The sequence below is a fragment of the Lepidochelys kempii genome, chromosome 3 (assembly GCF_965140285.1).
Source record: "Lepidochelys kempii isolate rLepKem1 chromosome 3, rLepKem1.hap1, whole genome shotgun sequence".
NCBI lineage: Eukaryota > Metazoa > Chordata > Testudines > Cheloniidae > Lepidochelys > Lepidochelys kempii.
In genome coordinates this window covers 197,909,592-197,933,973 of record NC_136382.1, presented here as the reverse complement: position 1 = coordinate 197,933,973, position 24,382 = coordinate 197,909,592, and the positions used below count along the sequence as shown (strand labels likewise).

The 24,382-nt window shown below is 52.6% G+C and overlaps 1 protein-coding gene across 3 annotated transcripts in view; it reads right to left on the bottom strand.

The window, feature by feature from the left end:
• KIF16B (kinesin family member 16B) overlaps positions 1–24,382 on the bottom strand; it is a 243,748-nt gene that overhangs the window by 72,605 nt on the left and 146,761 nt on the right. For all 3 annotated transcript variants that reach the window (XM_073339553.2, XM_073339554.2, XM_073339552.2), the window contains one exon: positions 1,106–1,264. In XM_073339553.2, coding sequence (XP_073195654.1) covers positions 1,106–1,264 — 159 coding nt within the window. The remainder of the gene's footprint in view (positions 1–1,105; positions 1,265–24,382) is intronic.

Genomic DNA, 24,382 nt, shown 5'->3' with positions numbered 1-24,382 from the left:
ACATTGTGTAAAGAGTTGTCACTTTGGATGGGCTACAAATCCCAACTTTATTATCATGCACATTGTGTAAAGAGTTGTCACTTTGGATGGGCTATCACCAGCAGGAGAGTGAATTTGTGTGGGGGGGTGGAGGGTGAGAAAACCTGGATTTGTGCTGGAAATGGCCCACCTGATGATCACTTTAGATAAGCTATTACCAGCTGGACAGTGGGGTGGGAGGAGGTATTTTTTCATATTCTCTGTGTATATATAAAGTCTGCTACAGTTTCCACAGCATGCATCCGATGAAGTGAGCTGTAGCTCACGAAAGCTCATGCTCAGATAAATTGGTTAGTCTCTAAGGTGCCACAAGTACTCCTTTTCTTTTTTTGAATAGTTTATTCACCTTAAGCATTATATAAATTTTAAATATAAGAACACCCAAAAAGTTATGATTTTTTCACCAGTTTTTCTTTAACTTAAAAAGGCAAAAGAATTAACAACTGACAATTAGTGGACCCTTGGTTGAGCATCTGATAAATGTCTCTCTCCATTTACATGCTGCATTTATATTTTACAGGGGGGTTTTAACTTAACAGTTCCCTTTCATGACTTTGCCAACACGCACGCTATAAATAGCAGACTAACAATATTTTGGCCTGCAGACACAGTGAAAGTTTCCAAAGTCTATACTAATTATTGTGTACATAAGTGTAAAATGAAATGAAAGAGAAAATAATGGAATTAATTTGTTTAATGTTTTGCGATGCTGCTTCCCTTAATACAATTTTATTTACTTTGGCACTTTTAGTATGCAAAGGTGTAAGTCATGCAGACATTTAAGCAATTAAATTTAGGAACAATTTAAAATAAATATAAGTGTAAAGTTTCTTCACTATTCTAATACAGCATATATCTCTGAGAAGCCTACTGATCATAAAAACATTTCGAAGTGGTAAAAGCAGAGCATATTTCTATCTAGATTGCAATTAAAATACCATTTTGATAATTTACTAGATAAAGACCCAATATTGGAAACACTTATGCAGAGTTTGGAATGTTTCAGTGATACTTTAACACTATTGTTTAAAATTATACTAAGTCTGAATAAAATCAGTATATGTACCTGTCATCAACCAGTGGGATAAAATGGGTCTGTGACTTTGCAGGGCTGGTAGGGGAATTGGTGAGAGGGAGTCTGTCCTCTACTGTTCCATGATACCCTTTTTGTACACCATCACCTTCATATATCTTCTGCTTCAACTGTTGAATTTCCTGGTCCAGTCTATAAGTAGATTTTAAAATATATTTCAAAATCTAAATTGTTCAAAATTAGAAATACGTCCACCTGCAGTGTTTTAAGTTTCCTGCTTACAACACACTGATTTCCAAGAATATTTCCATACATATAAGACTGGAGACAACTAGGTGGTGGTATAATCAAATCAGGATCTTACCCCTTATGGTCTTTATGTCTGTAGTCATAGAAATACTAATAAATGTTCTTTTATTAATGCATATTTAGATTGTGAAGTATACACTTGTCATCTGAAAACCAGACTAGAATAGAAGCATTTTAGCTCAATAAATCAATATCAGGAACTTTCAATGCAACTAATGTCTCAGTTAGCTCATTAAAGTTAGACTGATTCATAAGACTTGGCCTATTAGAACCACTTGAAAAACCTTACCTCATTTTAGAACTCCATCAATGATTTCAATTATTCTTCTGCTAGTCTGGAAAAACTGGTTCAACTCAAAAGACCATAGTAGAGTCAGAAATGAAGAAAATCTAACACATGACACAGAGTCTATGTACAAAAACACCCTAAAAATTGCACAATAAAGTATGTAAATCCCATTATTTGTTCAGGTATCTTGTAATCTGAAAATGTACCCTTTTAAAACAACATATAGAGCTAGAATTTATTTTGAATGACTAATAGATCATTCTTCCGAAATACAAGTTGCCTCACATTCTCTAACTGTACAAACAGAAGTATATTTCATATGTCACAAAAGTTGATTGATGCACATAAGAACTTGCTCAGATTGTGGTTGAATATTTGCTCTGAAAATACTTAAGGCATCAAGTATTATAAATAAAAACACTTCCTAGCATATTTATTGTTTTTATATAATAAATTTTAATTCAACTAACTAATCTGCACTTTTCAGATGTATTGTAGTTTAGACTAAATTAGCTTGTCTATTCCCACGGATTGGTTTGTGTAGCCTTCCCTGCTTCTTGTACAACTTTTGTTTCTAAAGTCGCTCTTTTTTTAACAATCTGTAATTTTAAAATAAAACCCATAAAAATGAAAAAGATCAATCACAGTGAATGAAAAGGAAATTATACAAATTCTGATCTTTGCAGATAAATATTATTTTATAGGTTCACAGTTTTCAGTCATATATCCTCAAATGTACAGTACTGAGTTTGCTCTACCCCAGTGGTGGGCAACCTGCGGCCCATCAGGGTAATCTGACTGTGGGCGGCGAGACATTTTGCAGAAGCTGACTGTCCACAGGGACGTGCTGGCCGCCGCTTCCCGCAGCTCCCATTGGCCAGGAATGGCGAACCGCGCCCACTGGGAGCTGCGGGGGGCCGTGCCTGCAGACGGTCAATGTCAGCAAAATGTCTCACGGCCCGCAAGCAGATTATCCTGATAAGCCACATGCAGCCCGCAGGCTTCCCACCACTGCTCTATACACTCTGAATTCAGTACAGAAACATAAAAAGGGGGAAGAAGGAAAGTAGTGGATTGGGGACGTGATAAATGAAGTACTATTTAACTTTTAAACAGAGGTATACCTCTAGCACCATGGCCAGAAGCCACCAGTTCCTTTTGACCAGAAGATAACAAACCTATTCATTGTGGCAAAAAATCTTGAGAGAAAGCTGATGGGAGACTCTGATACGCTGGCTGTATTAACCTTTCTAGATCCAGTTAGATTTAAAAGGAAACAGCCTGTGTTTTGTTCAGGCCATAAATGTTTGATGAGCAAAACACATTACTTCCCAAAGCAAACAACAAACTTTAAATTCATCCACTTGGGCAAGTTATTCATCACTTTGCAATTGTAATACATTTTGCTACTTTAGAGTGATGTGAGCCCACTAACTCAAAAATAAAACAGGCATTAGGGTGATGTGTTCTCCCTATTGCATTAGGGGTAAATGACAATACTGTACCAACTGAGACACAATTTTGTATGCATGTCAACCCTAGCACAAGTTCACTTGCTGTAACCATTGTTTGGCGGTCTTTATTTTCCCAAATTATATATTTACAAGAGAGGTGAGAGAGAATTTTGAATTACAATTAATTCAGTAACAAGGTATGAGAACTTAAGAAAAAAAAGGTGTATCCAACTTCAAAGGACTGACAGCTCACTGCAAAGTGATCACTTATTTTTAGACTACTTTAACTGAAAACTGGATTTAACAGTTTTGTCTAGCTAATACAGATTTGAGCCTCTCCTTTCATATCCTGATAGCCTGACGAGACAACATTACACAGAGATCATATGCAGCAAGATGTCATAAAATAGACAATGCAAGACATTTTATTGCTGACTGGGATTTAGACAGCATTTGAAGCTGCTGAAAAAACAAACAAATGACCATATCTACTAAACAATAAAAAACAAAAACATTGTGTGTGGTGCACGTATGTTTATAATTTATTATGCATTACTGTCCAACACCTCCATTTAGGACTGGGAATCCATTTTACTATGTGCTGTACTCTGAAAACCACAAACAAAGTACAACATGAGTGTCCTGAAGAATTTACAATCTTAATTTAATCTTAAGGTTCTCTTACTCCATGATGCTCATGAGAAGTCAAAAACAGTATTTACATATTGTGACAGGGTCGGGCCAGATGGCTACAGGAGAGTAATTTTTTGAAGCAGAAAAGAATTTTATTTGTGTAACACTTACAAAGAATCACCAAAAAGGATCAAGCAAAACTATGCAACAAAACAAAAGCAAACGCAGGGTATAACACAGCAGCCTTCAGGAGGGAGAAGTGTTCAGGCTAGCCTAGGCCCAGAGTGGTGGGGCTTCCTCGACACTCATGGTCTTCCACCCCCTCGAGTTACCTAGTGCCACGCCCAGTGTCACCGATTATTCCTCTCCTGAGAGTGCCCGACAAGATGGGCACGGCTGTGGGGTGGGCGGTTTGGGGGTGGGGGGGTGTACACCCACGTGTGATAGGACCTCTCCTAGGTGACAGTGATGATGGTATCCACAGCGGCAACGGCTGGGGCTGGGGCCTCTCGCTCTTCCCCCTCAATCAAAGGGTCAGACGGAGGGAACCGGACGGGGTCACCGAGCAAAGACCCCCGGACAGCGCCCACCGCTTCTCGAAGGTGTCAAGGGAGTCGGTGGACGCCGCTCAGAGGAACTCCACCCGGATATGTGAACGTACTGAGGATCGGAAAACGGCCCTACAGTCGCAGGACGCTTCATTGGCCAGCCTCCCCTCTCTGGTTTTATAGATGGCTGTTTTAGCTAGGGGTAGGAGGAGGTTAACCAGGAGACCCCGCGACTTTGTGGGGCCACAGATGGGGAGTGTGTAGACAAAAAAGTGAGGGGAAAAGTGTAGCCAAAAGCGTAATAAAAGATTTGTGAGGAGTCGGAAAAGGGGCTGCAGCCTGGCACACTCTAAATATACGTGTGCCAGGGTTTCCCTCACGTTGCAAAAAGGGCAAGTATCCGGGATGGGGGTGAACCGCATCAAAAATATGCCCACGCTCACAGCTCCATGAAGGAGCCGCCAACTAATGTCCCTGACAGGCTTTGGGACGAAGGTGGAATACAGGCTGGCCCACCAGAGCTGCTCACCCTCCAAAGGTGGCAGTAGGTCCCGCCACTTTGTATCGGGGCGGGACACCAGGGTGTGGGCGTGAAGGGTGTGATGCGTGAGTGTATATAGATATTTCCTTGGCATGGTTTGGAAGCTGACCGGCTGCAGCTCGTGCAGCCAGCTCGCAGTGAAAGGGTAAGGGGTTTGTTGGGATCTACGGGGTAGGGGCCCAATTGAAAGGTCCGGCGGGCCCGGGGTAGAGGGTGGGCGGGGTGCGCCCTCGCACAGGGCTCGGTTGAGATAAGCCCGAGCAGCGGGCGTCAAGGCAGCCTTCACCTCCTGAAGTACGCGCCGGGGGTCTGAGGTCTGGAGAGCCCCATGCGCCGAGCGAGTGTCAGGGGATCCAGCCCGTCTCCCCGGTCGTAGTCCAGGAGGTCTCCGACTCTCGTGACTTCCACCAGGACCAAACTCTGGCGCACCGAGCGGGACTCCGCCAGGAGATCTGCTCTCACGGTGGCCATCACGGACCGTTGAAAACAGTTTCCAGGTCTGGAGGAGGTCCTGGTAGAAGACCAGCAGCCCGGAGAGGTCTCGCTGAAAACCTCTCAGACAGAGATAAAAGAGCTGCCGGTCGTATCAGAGCCCTTGGAAGCGGCGCAAGAAGGCGTGCGCCAATATGCTCCACGTCATACTACCTGCACTATAAAGGAGCCTCTGCAGGGCCTGGAGGCGGAAGACACGGACCTGAGCGTGCAGACACTTCAGGCCCTACCCTCCTTCCTTCAGGGGTAGATGAAGAACCCCAACAGGGGCCCAGCGCATTCCTGACCAAAAGAACTCTAGAATTGATGTCCGGAGGTTGGTCAGGAAACCCGGGGCCGGGACCAGGGTGTTGAGCCGGTACCAGAGCGTGGACAGGACTAGTTGGTTAAGCACCAGTGCTCTCCCTCGGAGGGAGAGACATCGGAGTAGCCTCATCCATTTCCGGAGCCGCTCTATCACCCCGCCTTCTAAATCTTGCCAGTTCTCCGGCGGAGAAGGGTGCGTGGCAGAAAGGTAAACGCCTAGGTAGAGCAGTGGACCCGCGCTCCACCGGATGGTCTGAAGCGCGGGTGGGAGGGAGCTCACCCGCCGCCAGTCCCCCACCGCCAAGCCAGAGCTCTTGACCCAGTTGACTCGGGCAGAGGAGGCTGCCGAATAGATGGCCTGGCAAGCCTCCACCCGCGCCAAGTTGCCCGGGTCCTGGACCATGAGGAGCACGTCATTGGTGTACGCCGACAGACCAGCCGCAGCTCCGGCTCCCACAGCACCAACCCTGTCAACCTCCTTCGGAGGAGACAGAGGAAGGACTCGATTGCCAGAGCGTACAGCTGGCCCAAGAGGGGGCACCACTGCCGTACTCCTCGCCCGAAGCTGACCGGTTCGGTCAGTGTCCAGTTGAGCCTAACCAGACACTCCGCGGAAGTGTACAACACCCGGAGAAAACTCACAAACTGAGTTCCGAATCCAAACGCCTGCAGAGCGCCCAGGAGGTACCCATGGTCCACTCTATCAAACGCCTTCTCCTGATCAAGAGACAGGAGGGCGAACGACAGACTGTCTCTACGCCCAAGTTCCAAAAGGTCTCGGACTAGAAATAGGTTGTCAAAAATGCTGCGGCCCAGGACAGTGTAGGTCTGGTCTGGGTGGATCACGTTCGCCATCACGGACCCTAGCCGCAGCGAGATTGCTTTTGCTACGATTTTGTAGTCCGTGCTAAGGAGTAAGCCAGTTTCGTAAATCGCGGAGGTCCCCCTTCTTCGGCAACAAGGCGAGCACCGCTCGCCTGCACGAAAGAGGGAGGACCCCGCCCTGCAAAGACTCGGCCCAGACAGTAGCTAGGTCTGGGCCAAGAATGTCCCAGAACGCACGGTAGAACTCCACGGTCAGCCCATCCATGCCCGGAGATTTATTGGTGGGCATGCGACGGAGGGCTTCCGAGAACTCGGTCAGGGTGAGAGGCAGCTCTAGTCGGTCTCGGTCGCCCACTCTGACTGTGGGGAGTTCCTCCCAGAGCACCCTGCAAGCGCCAAGATCGGTCAGATCCAGGGAGAAAAGGCTTGTGTAGAAGTCACGGGCCCTCCCACACATCTCCACCGGATCCGTGAGGGGGGTGCCGTCTTCTGCTAGAAGGCAGTTGACGTGTTTCTTGGCCCCCCTCATTTTCTCCAGGGCGTAGAAGAAACGGGAGTCGCAATCCATCTCCCGAAGGAGGCAGATGCGGGATCGAACAAAGGCACCTCGGGCCCGGAGCTCCTCCCGATTCTCCCGGCACGCACCGCAGAGGAATGGGTCCTCAGGGCTGGCGGCCAGACACCTCTCCATCTCTAAGACTTCCCGTTCCAACTGCTCTATCGCTGCATTTCTCCATCGGCTGGCGCCCCGAGTGTAGTCACGGCAGAAGAGCTTGGTGCGCACCTTCCCTAGATCCCACCATCGCCGTGCTGAGGGAAAGGCGCGCCGCTGCTCTCGCCAGGCCAGCCAAAACTCCCGGAAGGACGTCACGAAGCCCTCATCCTCCAACAGGCTGTTGTTAAAATGCCAATAGGCCAGCCCCAGCCTCTCTGCACGGAGGGAGGCTGTTATGGTGGCTAAATGATGGTCGGAAAATGGGGCCGGCCAAATGTTGGAGGAGCGGGCTTGTGAAAGATGGAAACGGAATAAATAAATACGGTCGAACCGAAAGTGGTGTGACCGATGGGCCTCCACCCAGACAAAGGTGAATGTGGAAGTGTCATCTGGGTGGTGGTCACGCCAGACGTCCACTAGAGAGTGATGTTCGACTATTTCTCGGAGAATGTTCGCGGCGGCCGGGCTCAGCTCGGCCCGGCCCCTGAGCAGTCCTGCTCCTCGAGGGTGGTGTTAAAGTCCCCTCCCAGGACTAGGTACTCGTGAGAATCAAGGGTGCCGAGGAAGTCGGACACCCGCTGATAGAATTGTGGCCGCTTCGGGCTTGTTGTCGGGGCATAGATGTTAACGAGGTTGACCACGAGCCCCTCCATACGGACTCTGAGATGCAACAGGTGGCCCAGCACAGCCTCAGTGACCACTAGCACCTCGGGCCGTAGGTTGTGGGAGAACAGGGTCGCCACTCCAGCTTGTCGAATCGTGAAGTGGCTAAAGCAGATCCCATCCCCCCACTCCAGCCGCCAGCTGTCCTCAGCCGTCGGATCCATATGGGTCTCCTGCAGGAAAACCACAGAATACCCCCTTTTCCGAAGGTAAGAGAGCACCTGGGACCTGCGGAGAGCCATCCTACAGCCCCTGGTGTTCAAAGTTGCGATAATGAGAGGTGTCATGTGGAGGGCTGGGGGGGGAGGGGTTCCTTGTTGGCAGGGGTGTTTGCGGCCCCCGGAGGGTCGCACAACAATCCGTGACCCATCCCATAAGTGACTAAATCATCACGGAAGCTGCGGGCCCGCCCGTAGGCTGTGGCACCGTGCCTTCCTTTCCCTCTACCCTCCTTTATAAGGGCCCTTGTGGCCTGGAGGATTTGATCAAAGTCCCCCCATAGCTGGAGAGCTAGCTGTACCCTGTTGCGGGAGCCACGGATGTCTTCTAAAAACTCCCGCAATGCTTTTCGCAGCTCATGGAGGGGTAGGGTTGCGATTTCCCAGTTTTTCCCTGGTGGGGCTCTTGGTGCAGCCCCATGGTCCGCTGAGGCGGGCAGGCAGGGTGCAGACCACCGACGGGGCGTCTGACAGGCTAAAGTTATTAGGTCCATCTCAAGCCTTGGGGTAGAAGGCGATGGCGGAGGGAAAATTGCAGCTCCTAATGGGTCGCGGCAGGAAAATGCAAAGACTGCTCCTTGCGGGGGATCCGCAAAAAAAGGGAAAGAAATAACCCCAGGGGTGGCAATAGCATTGCAGGAGGAGGTGGATTGGGCAGGGACGGGGTGGGGGCAGGGGCAGAGGCGAGGCTCTGGGAGGCAAGCAGCTAAGAGGTGGCACCTCCCGAACAGATTCAAGGGTTAAGGGGAGGGGGCTCCCAGTGATGCTAGGGGCAGGCTCTGTGGTGGATTTGGCAGCCACGGCATCAGGTGATGGACTACCTTCTATAGAGTGCCCGCCTAGGAAGGCGGTTAGGGGGAGGGAGCATGGGGAAAAGGGGACTGGGGTGAGGTTGCCTAGATCAAGGCCAGCCGGCAGTAGGTCATCCTCTCCCTGGGTGACCGGGGTCAAACCTTGGGCCTTGATCTCCTCATACATGGAGGAGAGGTCGTCTTCTGCCACCCCGGGGGTCTCCCCTCTGGCACCCACTACAATGGTCGCTTTGGCGTTCGGGTGATATTCAGGCAGAAGGGGTTTCCTCAGGGGTCTCGGAGGGGAGATCCTACCTTCCAGTGCTATTTTGTCTTCCCCTCCCGACACCAGCAGAGGGATCTCACTCGTGGGCACAGCGGAAGGCTCAGTGTCAGTCCCTCCCTTCCTGGTCTTCCGGGGGCCTCCGCATCGGATGGGTGCAGCGGAGCTCGAGCCTTCCGCTTGCCTCGCTTTCCCTGGACTAGGGTCCAGCCCTCCATAGCATCGTCTGGGGGCTGGTTAGCAGGGGTCGTGTCGGGGGGCAGAGGCGATGGTTCAGAGGCTCAGGGGGGTAACAGCGAGGCAACATGGGGGGCCCCGCTGATCGGTAGAGGTAGCACCGGGCCTCTCCTGTGGAACAGTAGACCTGATAGCAGGCTCCCTGGTAGGGGACTAGGAAGGACCCCTCGAGCGCCTCTCCGTCGCGCCGCCAGCGGTGGTAGAAGCTGCACTTGCCGGCGGAATGAAAGGTCTTGACGGAGGGTGGGATCCTTGCAGCCCAACGGGAAAGGGCTGATGACAGAAACGGGTTTCCCCAGGGTGGAGAGAGCGGATAACAGGGCGGCATTGGGTAAAAAAGGAGGGACGGAGGTCAGGACTAGGCGGATGCCCAGGTCCTCTAGCGGTTCCAGGGGAACGAACACCCCGCCCCCCACCGCCAGGCCCTTCTCCACTGCCTCCTGGGCGGCAGCCTCCGATGCTAAGAAAAAGACGACCTTCCTGTACATTTTGGAGGCCGCCACAATAGCCGTGGGTCCTACCACCCTCGCCAACGCCTGCACATGTGTCTCCACGTGGGGCGAGGCGAGTACCAGGAGGCAACGGATGCCATGCTTCCTGGTCATGGTGGGGAAGGGGCCCCAGCTGCTATTGATGGTAGCGGAGGTGGTGGGTGGGCGAGATGACGAGGTGGCAGGCGGCGGGGGGGGGCCTGCTACCGCCCGGGCATACGCCCTGGGGGCTGGGGGAGGGACGCTCACAGAGCTGGTGGAGGGAACAGCGGGGAGAGACGCCATGGTCGATGACGAGGCCACAGCGGTGGGGGTAGCCCCTGCCATGGAGGGCCTGGTGGTTGTAGCGGGGCCCTTTCCCTTCTTCACACCATGGCCTTTCCGGCCAACTTGGGGGGCTCTCCTAGAATCTGGGGGGCGGTGGGTGTAGCAGCGTCAGTAATCGCCCCGGTGCCTCCTGCTGCCGATGCCCCTGCAGGGGCAGTGGCAGGTGTTTTGGCAGCAGTGGTGGGGGGGAGGCTTGGGGGTTGGGCAGGGGGGTAGGTGGGGGAGGGGCAGCTGAGGTTGTTAGAGGGGCCTCACCCCTCTCATTCCCCGCCATCGTGAGCACGGAGAGATGGGGAAACACCAGGAGGAGGAGGGGGAAGCAGATTAACCACTTCTCCCTGTTGGGCTGCAGGCGGGGGAGGCCAAATGGGTCAGACTGGACAGGGGAGGAAACAGGAGTTGGGGTTAGGTAGTAGGGGCAAACTGTGGGGTGGGCAGTCTGGGGGGTGTGGGGGGGGAACGTGGACCCACGCGCGTTTGCCCAAGGAGTCTCGTTTCGTCGGCTGTTGTGTCTGGTCCGGATGGCAGAATTCAGAGCAAGCAGCTGAATCCAGAGGCAGATGGCAAGTTGCCAGCAGGGACGGACGGCGGGGGGGCCGTAACGGTTGTAGTAGTGTTGGGAGGGGCACCAATGGATCGGGGCGCAGCTCCGTGCCACACCTCCTGTGCCCCTACAAACGCAGTTAAGACACAGTCAAACTCCTCCCACACGAGAGTACAGTTCAAAAATTACTCAGTCTTACGGCCCCCTCCACGATGATTTGTAGCTTCCCTGGGCGGTTTTTTCTGTCGGCTATCTTCTCTTCTGGCTTTGTAGCTTTAAACAGCAAGGCTTCCAGCAGGCCAGGAATGTCGGAGAGATAAGAAGATTCCTCTCAGCTGGGTACGGGTCTATGAACATACAGCAAAACGGTTGGGTCTGGGGGCTTCCACTCCCCTCCTTCGGGGAGTGGGTTGACAGTCCTCCCCCCTCCTCCGGGGGTTTCAGCTGGAGCAGTAGCAGCGTCTGAGGGCAGGCATGGTGGGCTGGCAGCAAGCTGGCAGCCGACCAGCACTCAAACGGCAGCAAAGAAAAACAGCAAAAAAAAAAAAAAACGAAGAAAAAGCGTCTGGCCCGGTCGGGGGGGGCGAACTGAAGCAGGGTCAAAAAGTAAGAAAAGCCCAGGCCAGGGGGCTTTAGGAGAGAATAGAAAGCAGATAGCTGAGCAGCAAGTGAAGGAGGTCCCTTTTCCCTGGGTAAGGGAACAGGGAAGGTTTTTTGTTTTTTTTTTTTTTTGAAACAAAAAAAGTTTATTGGTAACGCTTACAGAATTACCAAAGGAAACAAAACAACTATGCAACAAAACAACGCAATCAGAAGGTATAACACAGCAGCTTTCAGGAGGGAGAAGTGTTCAGGCTAGCCTGGGCCCAGAGCGGGGGGGCTTCCTCGACACTCGTGGTCTTCCACCCTCCTGAGTTACCTGGTGGCCTAGAGCGGGGGGGCTTCCTCGACACTCGTGGTCTTCCACCCCCTCGAGTTACCCAGTGCCGCGCCCAGTGTCACCGATCCTCCCTCTCCTGAGAGTGCCCGGTAAGATGGGCACGGCTGCGGGGTGGGCGGTTTAGGGAGGGGGGGGGTAGACACCCATGTATTATAGGACCCCTCCTAGATGACAGGAATGATGGTATCCACAGCGGCAATGGCTGGGGCTGGCGTCTCTCGCTCTTCCCCTCAATCAAAGGGTCAGACGGAGGGAACCGGACGGGGTCACCGAGCAGAGAACCCCAGACAGCGCCCACCGCTCCTCGAAGGCTTCAAGGGAGTCGGTGGACGCCGCCCAGAGGAACTCCGCTCGGATACGTGAGTGTACTGAGGATCGGAAAACGGCCCCACAATCGCAGGACGTTTCATGGGCCAACCTCCTCTCTCTGGTTTTGTAAATGGCTGTTTTAGCCAAAGCTAGGAGGAGGCTGACCAGAAGATCCCGCGACTTTGTGGGGCCACGAATGGGAAGTGTATAGATAAAAAGGTGGGGGGAAAAATGAAGCCAGAAGCGTAATAAAATATTTGTGAGGAGCCGGAAAAGGGGTTGCAATCTGGCACACTCTAAATACACGTGCACCAGGGTTTCCCTCACATTACAAAAAGGACAAGTGTCCGGAATGGGGGTAAACCGTGTCAAAAACACGCCCGTGCTCACAGCTCCGTGAAGGAGCCGCCAACTGATGTCCCCGACGGGCCTTGGGACCAGGGTGGAATACAGGCTGGCCCACCGAGGTTGCTCACCCTCCAAAGGTGGCAGGAGATCCCGCCACTTTGTATCGGGGCGGGACACCAGGGTGTGGGCGTGAAGGGTGTGAAGCGTAAGTGTATATAAATATTTCCGTGAAGCAATTTGAAAGCTAACCGGCTGCAGTTCGTGCAGCCGGCTTGCAGTGAAAGGGTGAGGGGTGTGTTGGGATCTATGGGGTGGGGGCCCGATGGAAAGGTCCGGCGGGCCTGGGGTAAGGGATGGGCGGGGTGCGCCCTCGCACAAGGCTCGGCGAACATAAGCCCGAGCAGCGGGGGTCAAGGCGGCCTTCACCTCCTGAAGTACGCGCCGGGGGGTTCGGAGGCTGGAGAGCCCCATGCGCCGAGCGAGCATCAGGGGATCCAGCCAGTCTCTCCGGTCGTAGTCCAGGAGGTCTCCGACCCTCGTGACTTCCGCCAGGACCAACCTCTGGCGCACCGAGCGGGACTCCGCCACCTGCACACGGAGCTGGGGGTTGTGTAGCAGGGGCTCCGTGAGGAGATCTGCCCCCACGGTGGCCGCCACGGACCTGGTTGTTAGAAACAATTTCCAGGTCCGGAGGAGGTCCTGGTAGAAGACCGGCAGCCCGGAGAGGTCTCGCGGAAAACCCCTCGGAGAAAGATAAAAGAGCTGCCGGTCATATCGAAGCCCTTGGAAACGGCGCAGGAAGGCGTGCGCCAGTATGCTCCACGCCGAACTACTTGCACTATAAAAGAGCCTCTGCAGGGCCTGGAGGCGGAAGACGCGGACCTGAGTGTACAGACACTTCAGGCCCTGCCCTCCTTCCTTCAGGGGTAGATGAAGAACTCCAACAGGGGCCCAGGGCATTCCCGACCAGAAGAACTCTAGAATCAATCTCCGGAGGTGGGTCAGGAAACCCGGGGCCGGGGCCAGGGTGTTGAGCCGGTACCAGAGCGTGGACAGGACTAGTTGGTTAAGCACCAGTGCTCTCCCTCGGAGGGAGAGACATCGGAGAAGCCTCGTCCATCTCCGGATCCGCTCTATCACCCCGCCCTCTAAATTTTGCCAGTTCTCCGGCGGGGAAGGATGCGTGGCGGAAAGGTAAACGCCGAGATAGAGCAGTGGACCCGCACTCCACCGGATGGTCTGAAGTGCGGGTGGGAGGGAGCTCACCTGCCGCCAGTCCCCCACCGCCAAGCCAGAGCTCTTGACCCAGTTGACTCGGGCGGAGGAGGCTGCCGAATAGATGGCTTGGCATGCCTCCACTCGCGCCAAGTCGCCCGGGTCCTGGACCACGAGGAGTACGTCATCGGCGTACGCCGACAGGACCAGCCGCAGCTCCGGCTCCCGCAGCACCAACCCTGTCATCCTCCTGCGGAGGAGACAGAAGAAAGGCTCGATCGCCAGAGCATACAACTGGCCCGAGAGGGGGCACCCCTGCCGCACTCCTCGCCCGAAGCTGACCGGTTCAGTCAGGGTCCAGTTGAGCCTAACCAAACACTCCGCGGAGGCGTACAGCACCCGGAGAAAACTCACAAACTGAGGTCCAAATCCAAACGCCTGCAAAGTGCTCAGGAGGTACCCATGATCTACTCTATTGAACGCCTTCTCCTGATCAAGAGACAGGAGGGCGAACGATAGACCATCTCTCCGCCCGAGTTCCAAAAGGTCTCGGACTAGAAAGAGGTTGTCGAAAATGCTGCGACCCGGGATAGTATAGGTCTGGTCTGGGTGGACCACGTCCGCCATCACGGACCCTAGCCGCAGCGAGATTGCTTTCGCTACGATTTTGTAATCCGTGCTAAGGAGTGAGACGGGACGCCAGTTTCGTAGATCGCGGAGGTCCCCCCTCTTTGGCAGCAAAGCGAGCACCGCACGCCTGCATGACAGAGGGAGGACCCCGCTCTGCAAGGACTCAGCCCAGACGGTGACTAGGTCTGGGCCGAGAATGTCCCAGAACGCGCGGTAAAACTCCACGGTCAGCCCGTCCATGCCCGGAGATTTATTGGTGGGCATGCGACGGAGGGCTTCCGAGAACTCGGCCAGGGTGAGAGGCAGCTCTAGTCGGTCTCGGTCGCCCACGCTGACCGTGGGGAGTTCCTCCCAGAGCACCTCGCAAGCGTCAGGATCGGTCGGGTCCGGGGAGAAAAGGCTTGTGTAGAAGTCACGGGCCCTCCCACACATCTCCTCCGGACCCGTGAGGGGGGTGCCGTCTTCCGCAAGGAGGCAGGTGACGTGTTTCTTGGCCCCCCTCGTTTTCTCCAGGGCATAGAAGAAGCGGGAGCCGCGGTCCATCTCCCGAAGGAGGCGGATGCGGGATCGAACGAAGGCACCTCGGGCCCGGTGGTCCTCAAGGGCCCGGAGCTCCTCCCGCTTCTCCCGGCACGCTCCGCAGAGGGACGGGTCCTCGGGATCGGCGGCCAGGCGCCTCTCCATCTCTAAGACCTCCCGTTCCAGCTGCTCTATCGCCGCATTTCGCCGTCGGCTGGTGCCCCGAGTGTAGTCACGGCAGAAGAGCTTGGCGCGCACCTTCCCGAGATCCCACCATCGCCGCACCGAGGGAAAGGCACGCCACTGCTCTCGCCAGGCCAGCCAAAACTCCCGGAAGGACATCACAAAGCTCTCGTCCTCCAACAGGCTGTTATTAAAGTGCCAATAGGCCGGCCCCGGTCTCTCTGCACGGAGGGAAACCGTTACAGTGACTAAATGATGATCGGAGAATGGGGCCGGCCGAATGGCGGAGGAGTGGGCCTGTGAAAGATGGAAACGGGATAAGTAAATACGGTCCAACCGAGAGTGGTGTGACCGATGGGCCTCCACCCGGACAAAGGTGAACGTGGAGGTGTCATCTGGGTGATGGTCGCGCCAGACGTCCACTAGGGAGTGATGGTCGACTATCCCTTGAAGAATATTCGCAGCGGCCGGACTCGGTTCGGCCCCTGAGCAGTCCCGTTCCTCGAGGGTGGTGTTAAAGTCCCCTCCCAGGACCAGGCACTCATGCGAATCCAGGGTGCCGAGAAAGTCGGACACCTGCTGATAAAATTGTGGCCGCCTGGAGCTCATTTGCGGGGCATAGATGTTAACAAGATTAACCACGAGCCCCTCCATACGGACTCGAAGGTGCAGCACGTGGCCCGGCACGGCCTCATTGACCCCTAGCACCTCAGGCCGTAGGTTGGGGGAGAACAGGGTTGCCACTCCAGCCTGCCAGGTCGCAAAGTGGCTAAAGTATACCCCGTCCCCCCACTCCAGCCGCCACCTATCCTCGGCGGCCGGGTCTGTATGGGTCTCCTGCAGGAAAACTACAGAGTACCTCCCCTCCCGAAGGTAAGAGAGCACCTGGGACCTGCGGAGAGCCATCCTACAGCCCCTGGTATTCAGGGTCGCAATAATAAGAGGCGTCATACGGAGGGCTGGGGGGGTGGGGGTCTCGTATTGGCGGGGGGGTTCAGGGCCCCCGGCGGGTTGCACAGCAACCCATGACCCATCCCGTAGGTGAGTAGATCGCTGCGGAAGCTGCGGGCTCGCTCGTAGGCCGCAGCACCGCGCTTTCCTTGCCCCCTGCCCTCCTTTATAAGGGCCTTTGTGGCCTGGAGGAGTTGATCAAAGTCCCCCCATAGCCGAAGAGCCAGCTGTGCCCTATCGCGGGCGCCACGGGAGTGCTCTAGGAACTTCCGTAGCGCATGCCGCAGCTCATGGGGGGGTGGGGTTACAATTCCCAAGGTATTCCCTGATGGGCCTCTTAATACAGCCTCGTGGTCCGCTAAGGCAGGTAGACAGGGTGCGGACCACCGACGGGGCGTCTGACAGGCTGGGGTTATTAAATTCACTTCACGCCTTGGGGTGGAGGGGGATGGCAGGGGAAAAATTGCCACTCCTAACGGGTCGCGACTAGAAAGTGCAAAGACTGCTCCCTGGGGGGAGTCTGCAAAAGGCGGAAAGGAAATAACCCCAGGGGCGGCATTAACATTGCAGGAGGAGGGACCTTGGGCAGGGGCAGGGGTGGGGGCAGGGGCAGGGGTAAGGCTCTGGGGTGCAGGAGGCGAGCAGCTAAAGGAAAGTGCCTCCTGAGCAGAGTCAAGGGTTAAGGGGGAAGGGGAGGGGCTCCCAAGAATGCTAGGTGCTGGCTCCATGGTGGTTTTAGCGGTCACGGCATCAGGTGGTGGACCGCCTTCTGCAGGGTGCTCACCCGGAAAGGCAAAAAGGGGGAGGGAGCATGGGGAAAGGGAGGCTGGGGTAAGGCTGCCCAGCTCGAGGCCAGCCGGCAGCAAATCATCCCCTCCCTGGGTGACCGGGGTCAAATCCAGGGCCTCAATCTCCGCACACACGGAGGAGAGGCCAGCTCCTGCCACCCCGGGGGCTTCTCCTCCAGGGCCCGCCTCAACGGCCGCCTCGGGGTCCGCGGGGGGTTCGGGTAGCATCCAGGCAGAAGGGGTGTCCTCAGGAGTCTCGGAGGGGAGGGTTTCCCGTGGAGGGGGGATTCTGCCCTCCAATGCCAGTCCATCTTCCCCTCCCGACACCGGCGGATGGATCTCGCTCGCGGCCGTGGCGGGAGGCTCGATAGCAGTGCCTCCTTTCCTGGTCTTCCGGGGGGCTTCCGCGTCGGGTGGATGCAGCGGAGCTCGAGCCTTCCGCTTGCCTCGCTTCCCCTGGACTAGGGTCCAGCCCTCCATAGCATCATCTGGGGGTTGGTTAGCAGGGGTCGTGTCGGGGGGCGGAGGCGATGGTTTAGGGGTTCGGGGAGGTAGCGGTGGGGCAACAGGAGGGGCGGGGGCCTCTCCTTGGGGAGGGCCCTCTCCTATACCCGATAATATCCTTGCCACACCCTCCTCCATGGGCTCTATTGGGGTGGTACTAGCAAGGGTAGAAACCCCTTGCTCGCCCGGGCATTATAGGGAAGGTATCTCTTGGGCCCGGACGGGAGCAGCGATGGGTCGAGTAGGAGGAGGGTTGGTTTCTGGTACTGGGCAGCCAGGGGCGTCGGCAGCGACGGGGCCGATGTCCTGCCGGGTCTCGGGGGTTTCGGGTGCCCCTCCCCCCCCAGCCAAAGGGCAGTCTCTGCGGACGTGCCCCGCTGAGCGGCAGAGGTAGCACCGGGCCTCTCCGGTAGAATAAAAGACCCGATAGCAGGCTCCCTCGTAGGGGACTAGAAAGGACCCCTCAAGCGCCTCTCCGTCACGCGCCCCTGCCGGTGGCAGAAGCTGCACTTGCCGGCGGAACGAAAAAATGTGACGGAGGGTGGGGTCCTTGCAGCCCAACGGGAGAGGGCTGATGACAGAAACAAGTTTCCCCAGGGTGGAAAGAGCGGGTAACAGGGCAGCATTGGGTAAGAAGGGAGGAACGGAGGTAAGGACGAGGCGAACGCCCAGGTCTTCTAACGGTTCTAGGGGGATAAACACCCCCCCTACCGTCAGGCCCCTCTCCACCGCCTCCTGGGCGGCATCCTCCGAGGCTAAGAAGAAAACGACCTTCCCATACATCTTGGAGGCCGCCACAATAGCCGTGGGTCCTACCACCTTCGCCAACGCCTGCACGTATGTCTCCACGCGGGGCGAGGCGGGCACCAGGAGGCAACGGACGCCGTGCTTCCTGGTCAAGGCGGGGAAAGGGCCTCGGCCGCTGGTGATGGTGGCGGAGGCAGAGGGGGGGCGAGATGACGAGGCGGCAGGCAGCGGGAAGCCCGCTGCCGCCCGGGCATACGTCCTGGGGGCCGGGGGAGGGACAATCGCAGAGCTGGTGGAGGGAAACGCTGGGAGGGGCGCCACGGTTGATGACGAGGCCGCAGCGGTGGGGGCAGCCCCTGCCATGAAGGGCTCAGTGGTTTTAGCGGGGCCCTTTCCCTTCCACCCGCCCTGGCCCTTCTTGCGAACCGGGGGGGGTTTCCTAGAATCTGGGGGGGTGGTGGGTGCAGCAGCAGCAGCAGCAATCACCCTGGTGCCTCCTGCTACCGGTGCCCCAGCAGGGGGGGTGGCAAGTACCTTAACAATAGTAGTAGGGGGGGGACCTTGGGGGTTGGGCAGGGGTGGTGGTGGGGAAGGGACAACTAATTTTAATAAAGCAGTCTCGCCCCTCTCGTTCCCCGCCATTGTGAGCAGGGAGAGACAGGGAGACACCGGAAGGAGAAGGGGGGAGGGGAGAAGGCAGAATAGCCCCTCCCTCCGCTGGCTGCGGACGGGAAGGGAAAAAATGCCGAGGGAGGGGGGCTGGGAGGAAGGAGGGAACAAAATCGGGGTCCAGTAAAAGGGGCAAATTGTAGGATAAGCAATCCGGGGGGGGGTGCAGACCCACACACGTTTGTCCAAAGAGTCTCGGTTGGTCGGTTGTTAGGTCCGGTCCAGAAGGCAAAGTGCAAAGCAAACAGCTGGATCCGAAGGGAGATGGCAGATTGCCAGCAGGGACAGACTGCGGGGGGGCCGTGACAGTTGTAATAACGATGGGGGGGGTAGGGGCACCGATGGATCGGGGGTGGGGGTCTCCACGCCACACCCCCTGTGCCGCCACAAAGGCAAGTAATCACAGTCAAACTCCCCCCTACGAGAGTATAATTCAGAAAGTTACTCAGTCTTACGGCCTTCGTCACGATGATTTATATTATTTCTTCTGTCCGATGGAATCTCCGTCTCCGGCTGTGTTGGCTGTGTTCCAAGTCCTCCGGTATGTTAAGAATGCTATAAGGTCCGAGCTACTGGCGAAACGGCTGGGTCTGGGGGTTTCCACTCCCCCCTCCGGACAGCAAAATCGGCAATCTTCCCCCCCCTCCTCCGGGGGCTCAGCTGAGGCAAATAGCTGCGCCCGAAAGCAGGCGTGGGGGGGGGGGGGGTGGCTGGCGAAGGACGTAGACGGAAAAAACCACAAAAAATGAAAAGAAAAAACAAAAAAGCGTCTGGCCCGGTCGGGGGGGGACTAAGGCAGGTGCAAAAAGTAAGAAAAATCCGGGCCAGGGGGCTTTAGGAAAGAATAGAAAGCAGATAGCTGAGGAGCAAGCAAAAGACGTTCCGTTTCCTAACAGGGAAGGTTCCAGAACAATCAGGAACCTTCTGGAGACAATTAAGACTGACGGGCTGATTAGAACACCTGCAGCTAATCAAGAAGCTGCTAGAATCAATTAAGGCAGGCTAATCAGGGCACCTGGGTTTAAAAAGGAGCTCACTTCAGTTTGTGGTGCGTGTGTGAGGAGCTGGGAGCAAGAGGCACTAGCAGCTGAGAGTGACAATGCGGACTGTTGGAGGACTGAGGTGTACAAGCATCATCAGACACCAGGAGGAAGGTCCTATGGTGAGAATAAAGAAGGTGTTGGGAGGAGGCCATGGGGAAGTAGCCCAGGGAGTTGTAGCTGTAGCACAGCTGTTCCAGGAGACACTCTAGACAGCTGCATTCCACAGGGCCCTGGGCTGGAACCCAGAGTAGAGGGCGGGCCCGGGTTCCCCCCAAATCCTCCCAACTCCTGGTCAGACACAGGAGTCGTTGAACTGGACTGTGGGTTCAGAAAAATGGCCAAGCTGAGGGCTGCCGTGAAGCTCCAAGGCGAGAAAATCTGCCAATAAGTGCAAGACCCACCAAGGTAGAGGAGGAACTTTGTCACAATGTCTAGGCACATATATGGCTCATCACTGTACTACGTGTACCCCAATCAACACAGTGGGCCTGATATTTTTACTCAGCCCACCTTTATAGCCCACCTCTGTGTTAAATGGTCTCAGAGAGGGAGGAGGAGTAAAAAGACCCCTTTACATTGTCAACGTGGTTTAAAGTGGTGATAGTGCAAAGCGAATCAGGGCCAGTATCATCACTGAACCATCAAAACCTTCATATTACTAAACTAATGGAGAGAGTTTCAAAAAGTACACAAGTGATTTAAGGGAACCTGTGGTCCTAAATCTCTCCTTGGTTAACAATGTTATCTTGAAACTGTTATCTTGTTTTGCTTCTTCAACCAATCCCTTTCCTATGATTTATTTTCCTCACTTGCAAGCTCTTCAGGGCAAGAATCACATCCTGCTATTTTTTCTGCAACTCTTATTTGTAGCTAACTACACGTTATAGTTGTCAAGGTAAATACTTAATATATACAACTAGTCGATACTATCCCCAAGGTAGGGACCAAGCTTTTCCATTTGTTCTGTAACGTGCCTTGCACACTTTTGGGAACTGTTAAAATTATTTCTTATTGAAAAGTTATTGCTTTTAGTATGCTCTGTAACTGCCAAGCAACCAGAAGGACATTACCTCTACCCCAGACAGGCTATTAGACATTTAATTATAGCAACCACCTCCAAATATGATGCAAAACTGTTTACATTAATTAGCCTGTTCAGAGAATCTGAGCAATTTGGGCCTCAACTTGACATAAATAGTCTAATAAAGATTCAGTACATTTGAGAATCATTTACAAAATCAGAATTCTAGGCAGAGATATAAAAGTTGTAGGCAACTATATAGGCTTCATAAACCTGAGCTTAGCTGACTTCCATCTTAATCTGTATATATATTGACACACACTGCCAGGTTGCTTAATTGAAAAATAAAACATCCGTGTTACTAAAACAAGTAGACTGTAAGTAGCTACTGAATGTGCAGAAAGCAACTGAATTACCCATGTACAAAAGATGGCTAGGGGATGTAAAAACACATCAGTATTTAGTTCTTAGCAGAAAAACTATAAAGCAACATCAAACCTGCTAAATTGCACATACACATAAGGTAGACTTCATAAACTGGTATCAAAGTAAGTTCTTCCAGAGAAGAGGATGAAAACAAACTCATTCTTTGAAATAATGATTTGAAAAAAACAACAGAGAAGAGCTCATCAGTTTGGTTATGGGTAAATGTTTATCTGACCTATTCAGTGTGAATTATTATCTAAGAAAGCAGCAATATAAAGTGTGTGAAAAAGGAGGATAGGATAATTACTTTGGGTTTCAAAAAACAAATTTTCAAGACTGTCTCAAGAAACAGCCATTATATAGCCATGTTTTAAAGCTTTCCTTTTATCTCCAGACAACAACGATAACTGTGGCTATTTTAAATGCAGTAGTGCCCTTCTTCCATACAATATGGGCCTGATGCGTTGACTTCAATGGGATTTAATTCAGGCCCTAGATACTAGATTCAGGCATCCGATGAAGTGAGCTGTAGCTCACGAAAGCTTATGCTCAAATAAATTGGTTAGTCTCTAAGGTGCCACAAGTACTCCTTTTCTTCTTTTTGCGAATACAGACTAACACGGCTGTTACTCTGAAGCCCTAGATACTGTGAAACATTTCTCACTTTTTGGAAAGGCAAAAGTTTCCTTAGCTGAATTCTCTATGTTTGACATCTTCCATACTTCATCCAAGTGCTGAGATATAGTCCCAGCCAACAGATGAATATTAAAAGGTATATTGATGACATCATTGTGACACTCTGTACCTGAAAGTAGCACCCTGGAACCCCCATATTCACCTCTGTGATATTATTATATGTTTTGTACAAAGTATACCTTATGAGGTATTATTTTAAAAAACTTGATCTGCTGAACATTAATATCCTTGTATCATTGTATGGGAAGTTATGAAGTATTGTTATATGTGTTACTTAAATATGTTGTGAGTTTGGGAACACCCACAATCAGCCTTTCAGTTACAACAAAGGAGTAGCCATCAATAGCCAGATGGCGTTAATGGCTCATCAGCGCGCAATCTGCTATCTCAGAGACTTCTCGGAGAAGGCACATACACCATGGGGGAAGACTAACTCACGTCACAGCCAAGATCTTTCCAGCAAGCTAGAAGAAAGTATAAAAAAGAGAGACATTGACACCATCACTTGGCCTCTCTCCCCCCATCTCAACACCTGGAAGCACGTCTGGAAGACAAAGGCTTTGAACTAGGAAAGTTTGATTTCAGACTGGAAGGCAGTCCCAATTCATGTACTGAGGACTTATGACCTGCTTGTACCATCTGCCAGGGTGAGAAACGCTGCTTGAGTCAACTTTCGCTTAGACTAAATGCTTAAGATTTAGAGTGTGTGTTTTTATTTTTATTTCTTAAGGTAACTATCTCTGACCTTTATGCCTACCACTTATAATCACATACAATCTATCTTTCTATAGTTAACAGAATGGCATAGAGCATACACTTGCAAAGTTTGAGGATGATACCAAGCTGGGAAGGGTTGCAAGTGCTTTGGAGGAGAAGATTCAAATTCAGACTGATCTGGACAAACTGGAGAAATGGCCTAAAGTAAACAGGATGAAATACAATAAGGACAAATGCAAAGTACTCCACTGAGGAAGGAACAATGAGTTGTACACATACAAAATGGAAAAAGACAGCCTAGGAAGGAGTACTGCGGAAAGGGATCTGGGGCTCACAGTGGATCACAAGCTGAATATGAGAACAGTGTAACACTGTTGCAAAAAAAGCAAACACCATTCTGGGATGTATTAGCAGGAGTGTTGTAAGCAAGACACGAGAAGTAATTCCTCTGCTCTACTCCGTGCTGATTAGGCCTCAACTGGAGTATTGTGTCCAGTTCTGGGTGCCACATTTCAGGAAAGAGGTGGACAAATTGGAGAAAGTCCAGAGAAGAGCAACAAAAATTATTAAAGGTCTAGAAAACATGACTTATGAAGGAAAACTGAAAAAATTGAGTTTGTTTAGTCTGGAAAATAGAAGACTAAGAGGGGACACGATAACAGTTTTCAAGTACATAAAAGGTTGTTATAAGGAGGAGGGAGAAAAAATGTTCTCCTTAACGTCTGAGGTTAGGACAAGAAGCAATGGGCTTAAATTGCAGCAAGGATGATGTGCCATGCTGTGGCTCAAAATGATACCCTGGAACCCCCATATTCACATGTCATATAATTATGATATGTTTTGAACAAAGTATGCCTCGTTGAGGTATCAATTTAAAAGTCTTGACTTGTTAAGCATTAATATCCTGTTGGATTGTATGTGCTACCATTGTATGGGCAGTTATGAAGTTTTGCTGTGTGTGTGTTACAGAAATATGTTTTAAGGTTGGGAACACCCACAACCAGCCTGTCAGGTACAACAATGGAGCAGCCAGATGCTGCTGATGGCCCATGAAAGGGAGTCCACACTCACGACAACTGTCCTAGGAACTGTATACAATGGGAACTTCTCAGAGGTAGCACACGTAGATTGGAGACTGCTTGACCCACGTCATAGCAAAGGCTCTTTCTAGTAAGCTGGAAGAAGCTATAAAAGGGGGGAAGTGACATCATCACTTGGCCTTACTTCCCCCACAACTCAACACCTGGAAGCACATCTGGAGGACAAATATTGGGAATGGGGGAAGTGGTCCCAGGCTGGAAAGAAGAATCCCAGCCTGTGTTATAAGGAACTATACCATCTACCAGGTGAGACACTGCTTGATTCAAATCCTGTCTAATTTATAGAACTCAGTTTGCAATTTTACTTTTATTTTGTATGTAATCAGCTTACATCTATACGCTTATTACTTATAATCATTTAAAATCTATCTTTCTGTGGTTAATAAATCTGTTGTATATTTTATCTAAAAACAGTGCATTTTGGTTAAAGTGCTTGGAAAATCTGCTCAGGAACAAAAACTGGCGCATATCCTCTCCACATTGAGGGAGGGGCAGACTGGGTCATAAACTTATACTGGTCAGGCATCTGACCAGGGCAAGACAGTACAGCCCTGGGGTCCTAGGCTGCAGAGCTGGGGGAATCGGCTGGAGCCTCTCTACTGTTAGTTCATGAGTGAACTGAGAGAAACATTCATGAAGCTCAGCTGGGTGTGTCCCTGACTGTGCATGTCTGTGTAAGTACAGTAACTGACAGAGGTTTGTGGCTTAGCAACAGCATCACAATGTGAAAGGAAGCCCAGGTTGGAGGGACAGAGGGCCCAGCAGTACCCCAGTTCCAGGTTGCACCCCGGGAAGACCCGTCATAGGCAGTTTAGGTTGGACATTAGGAAAATCTTCC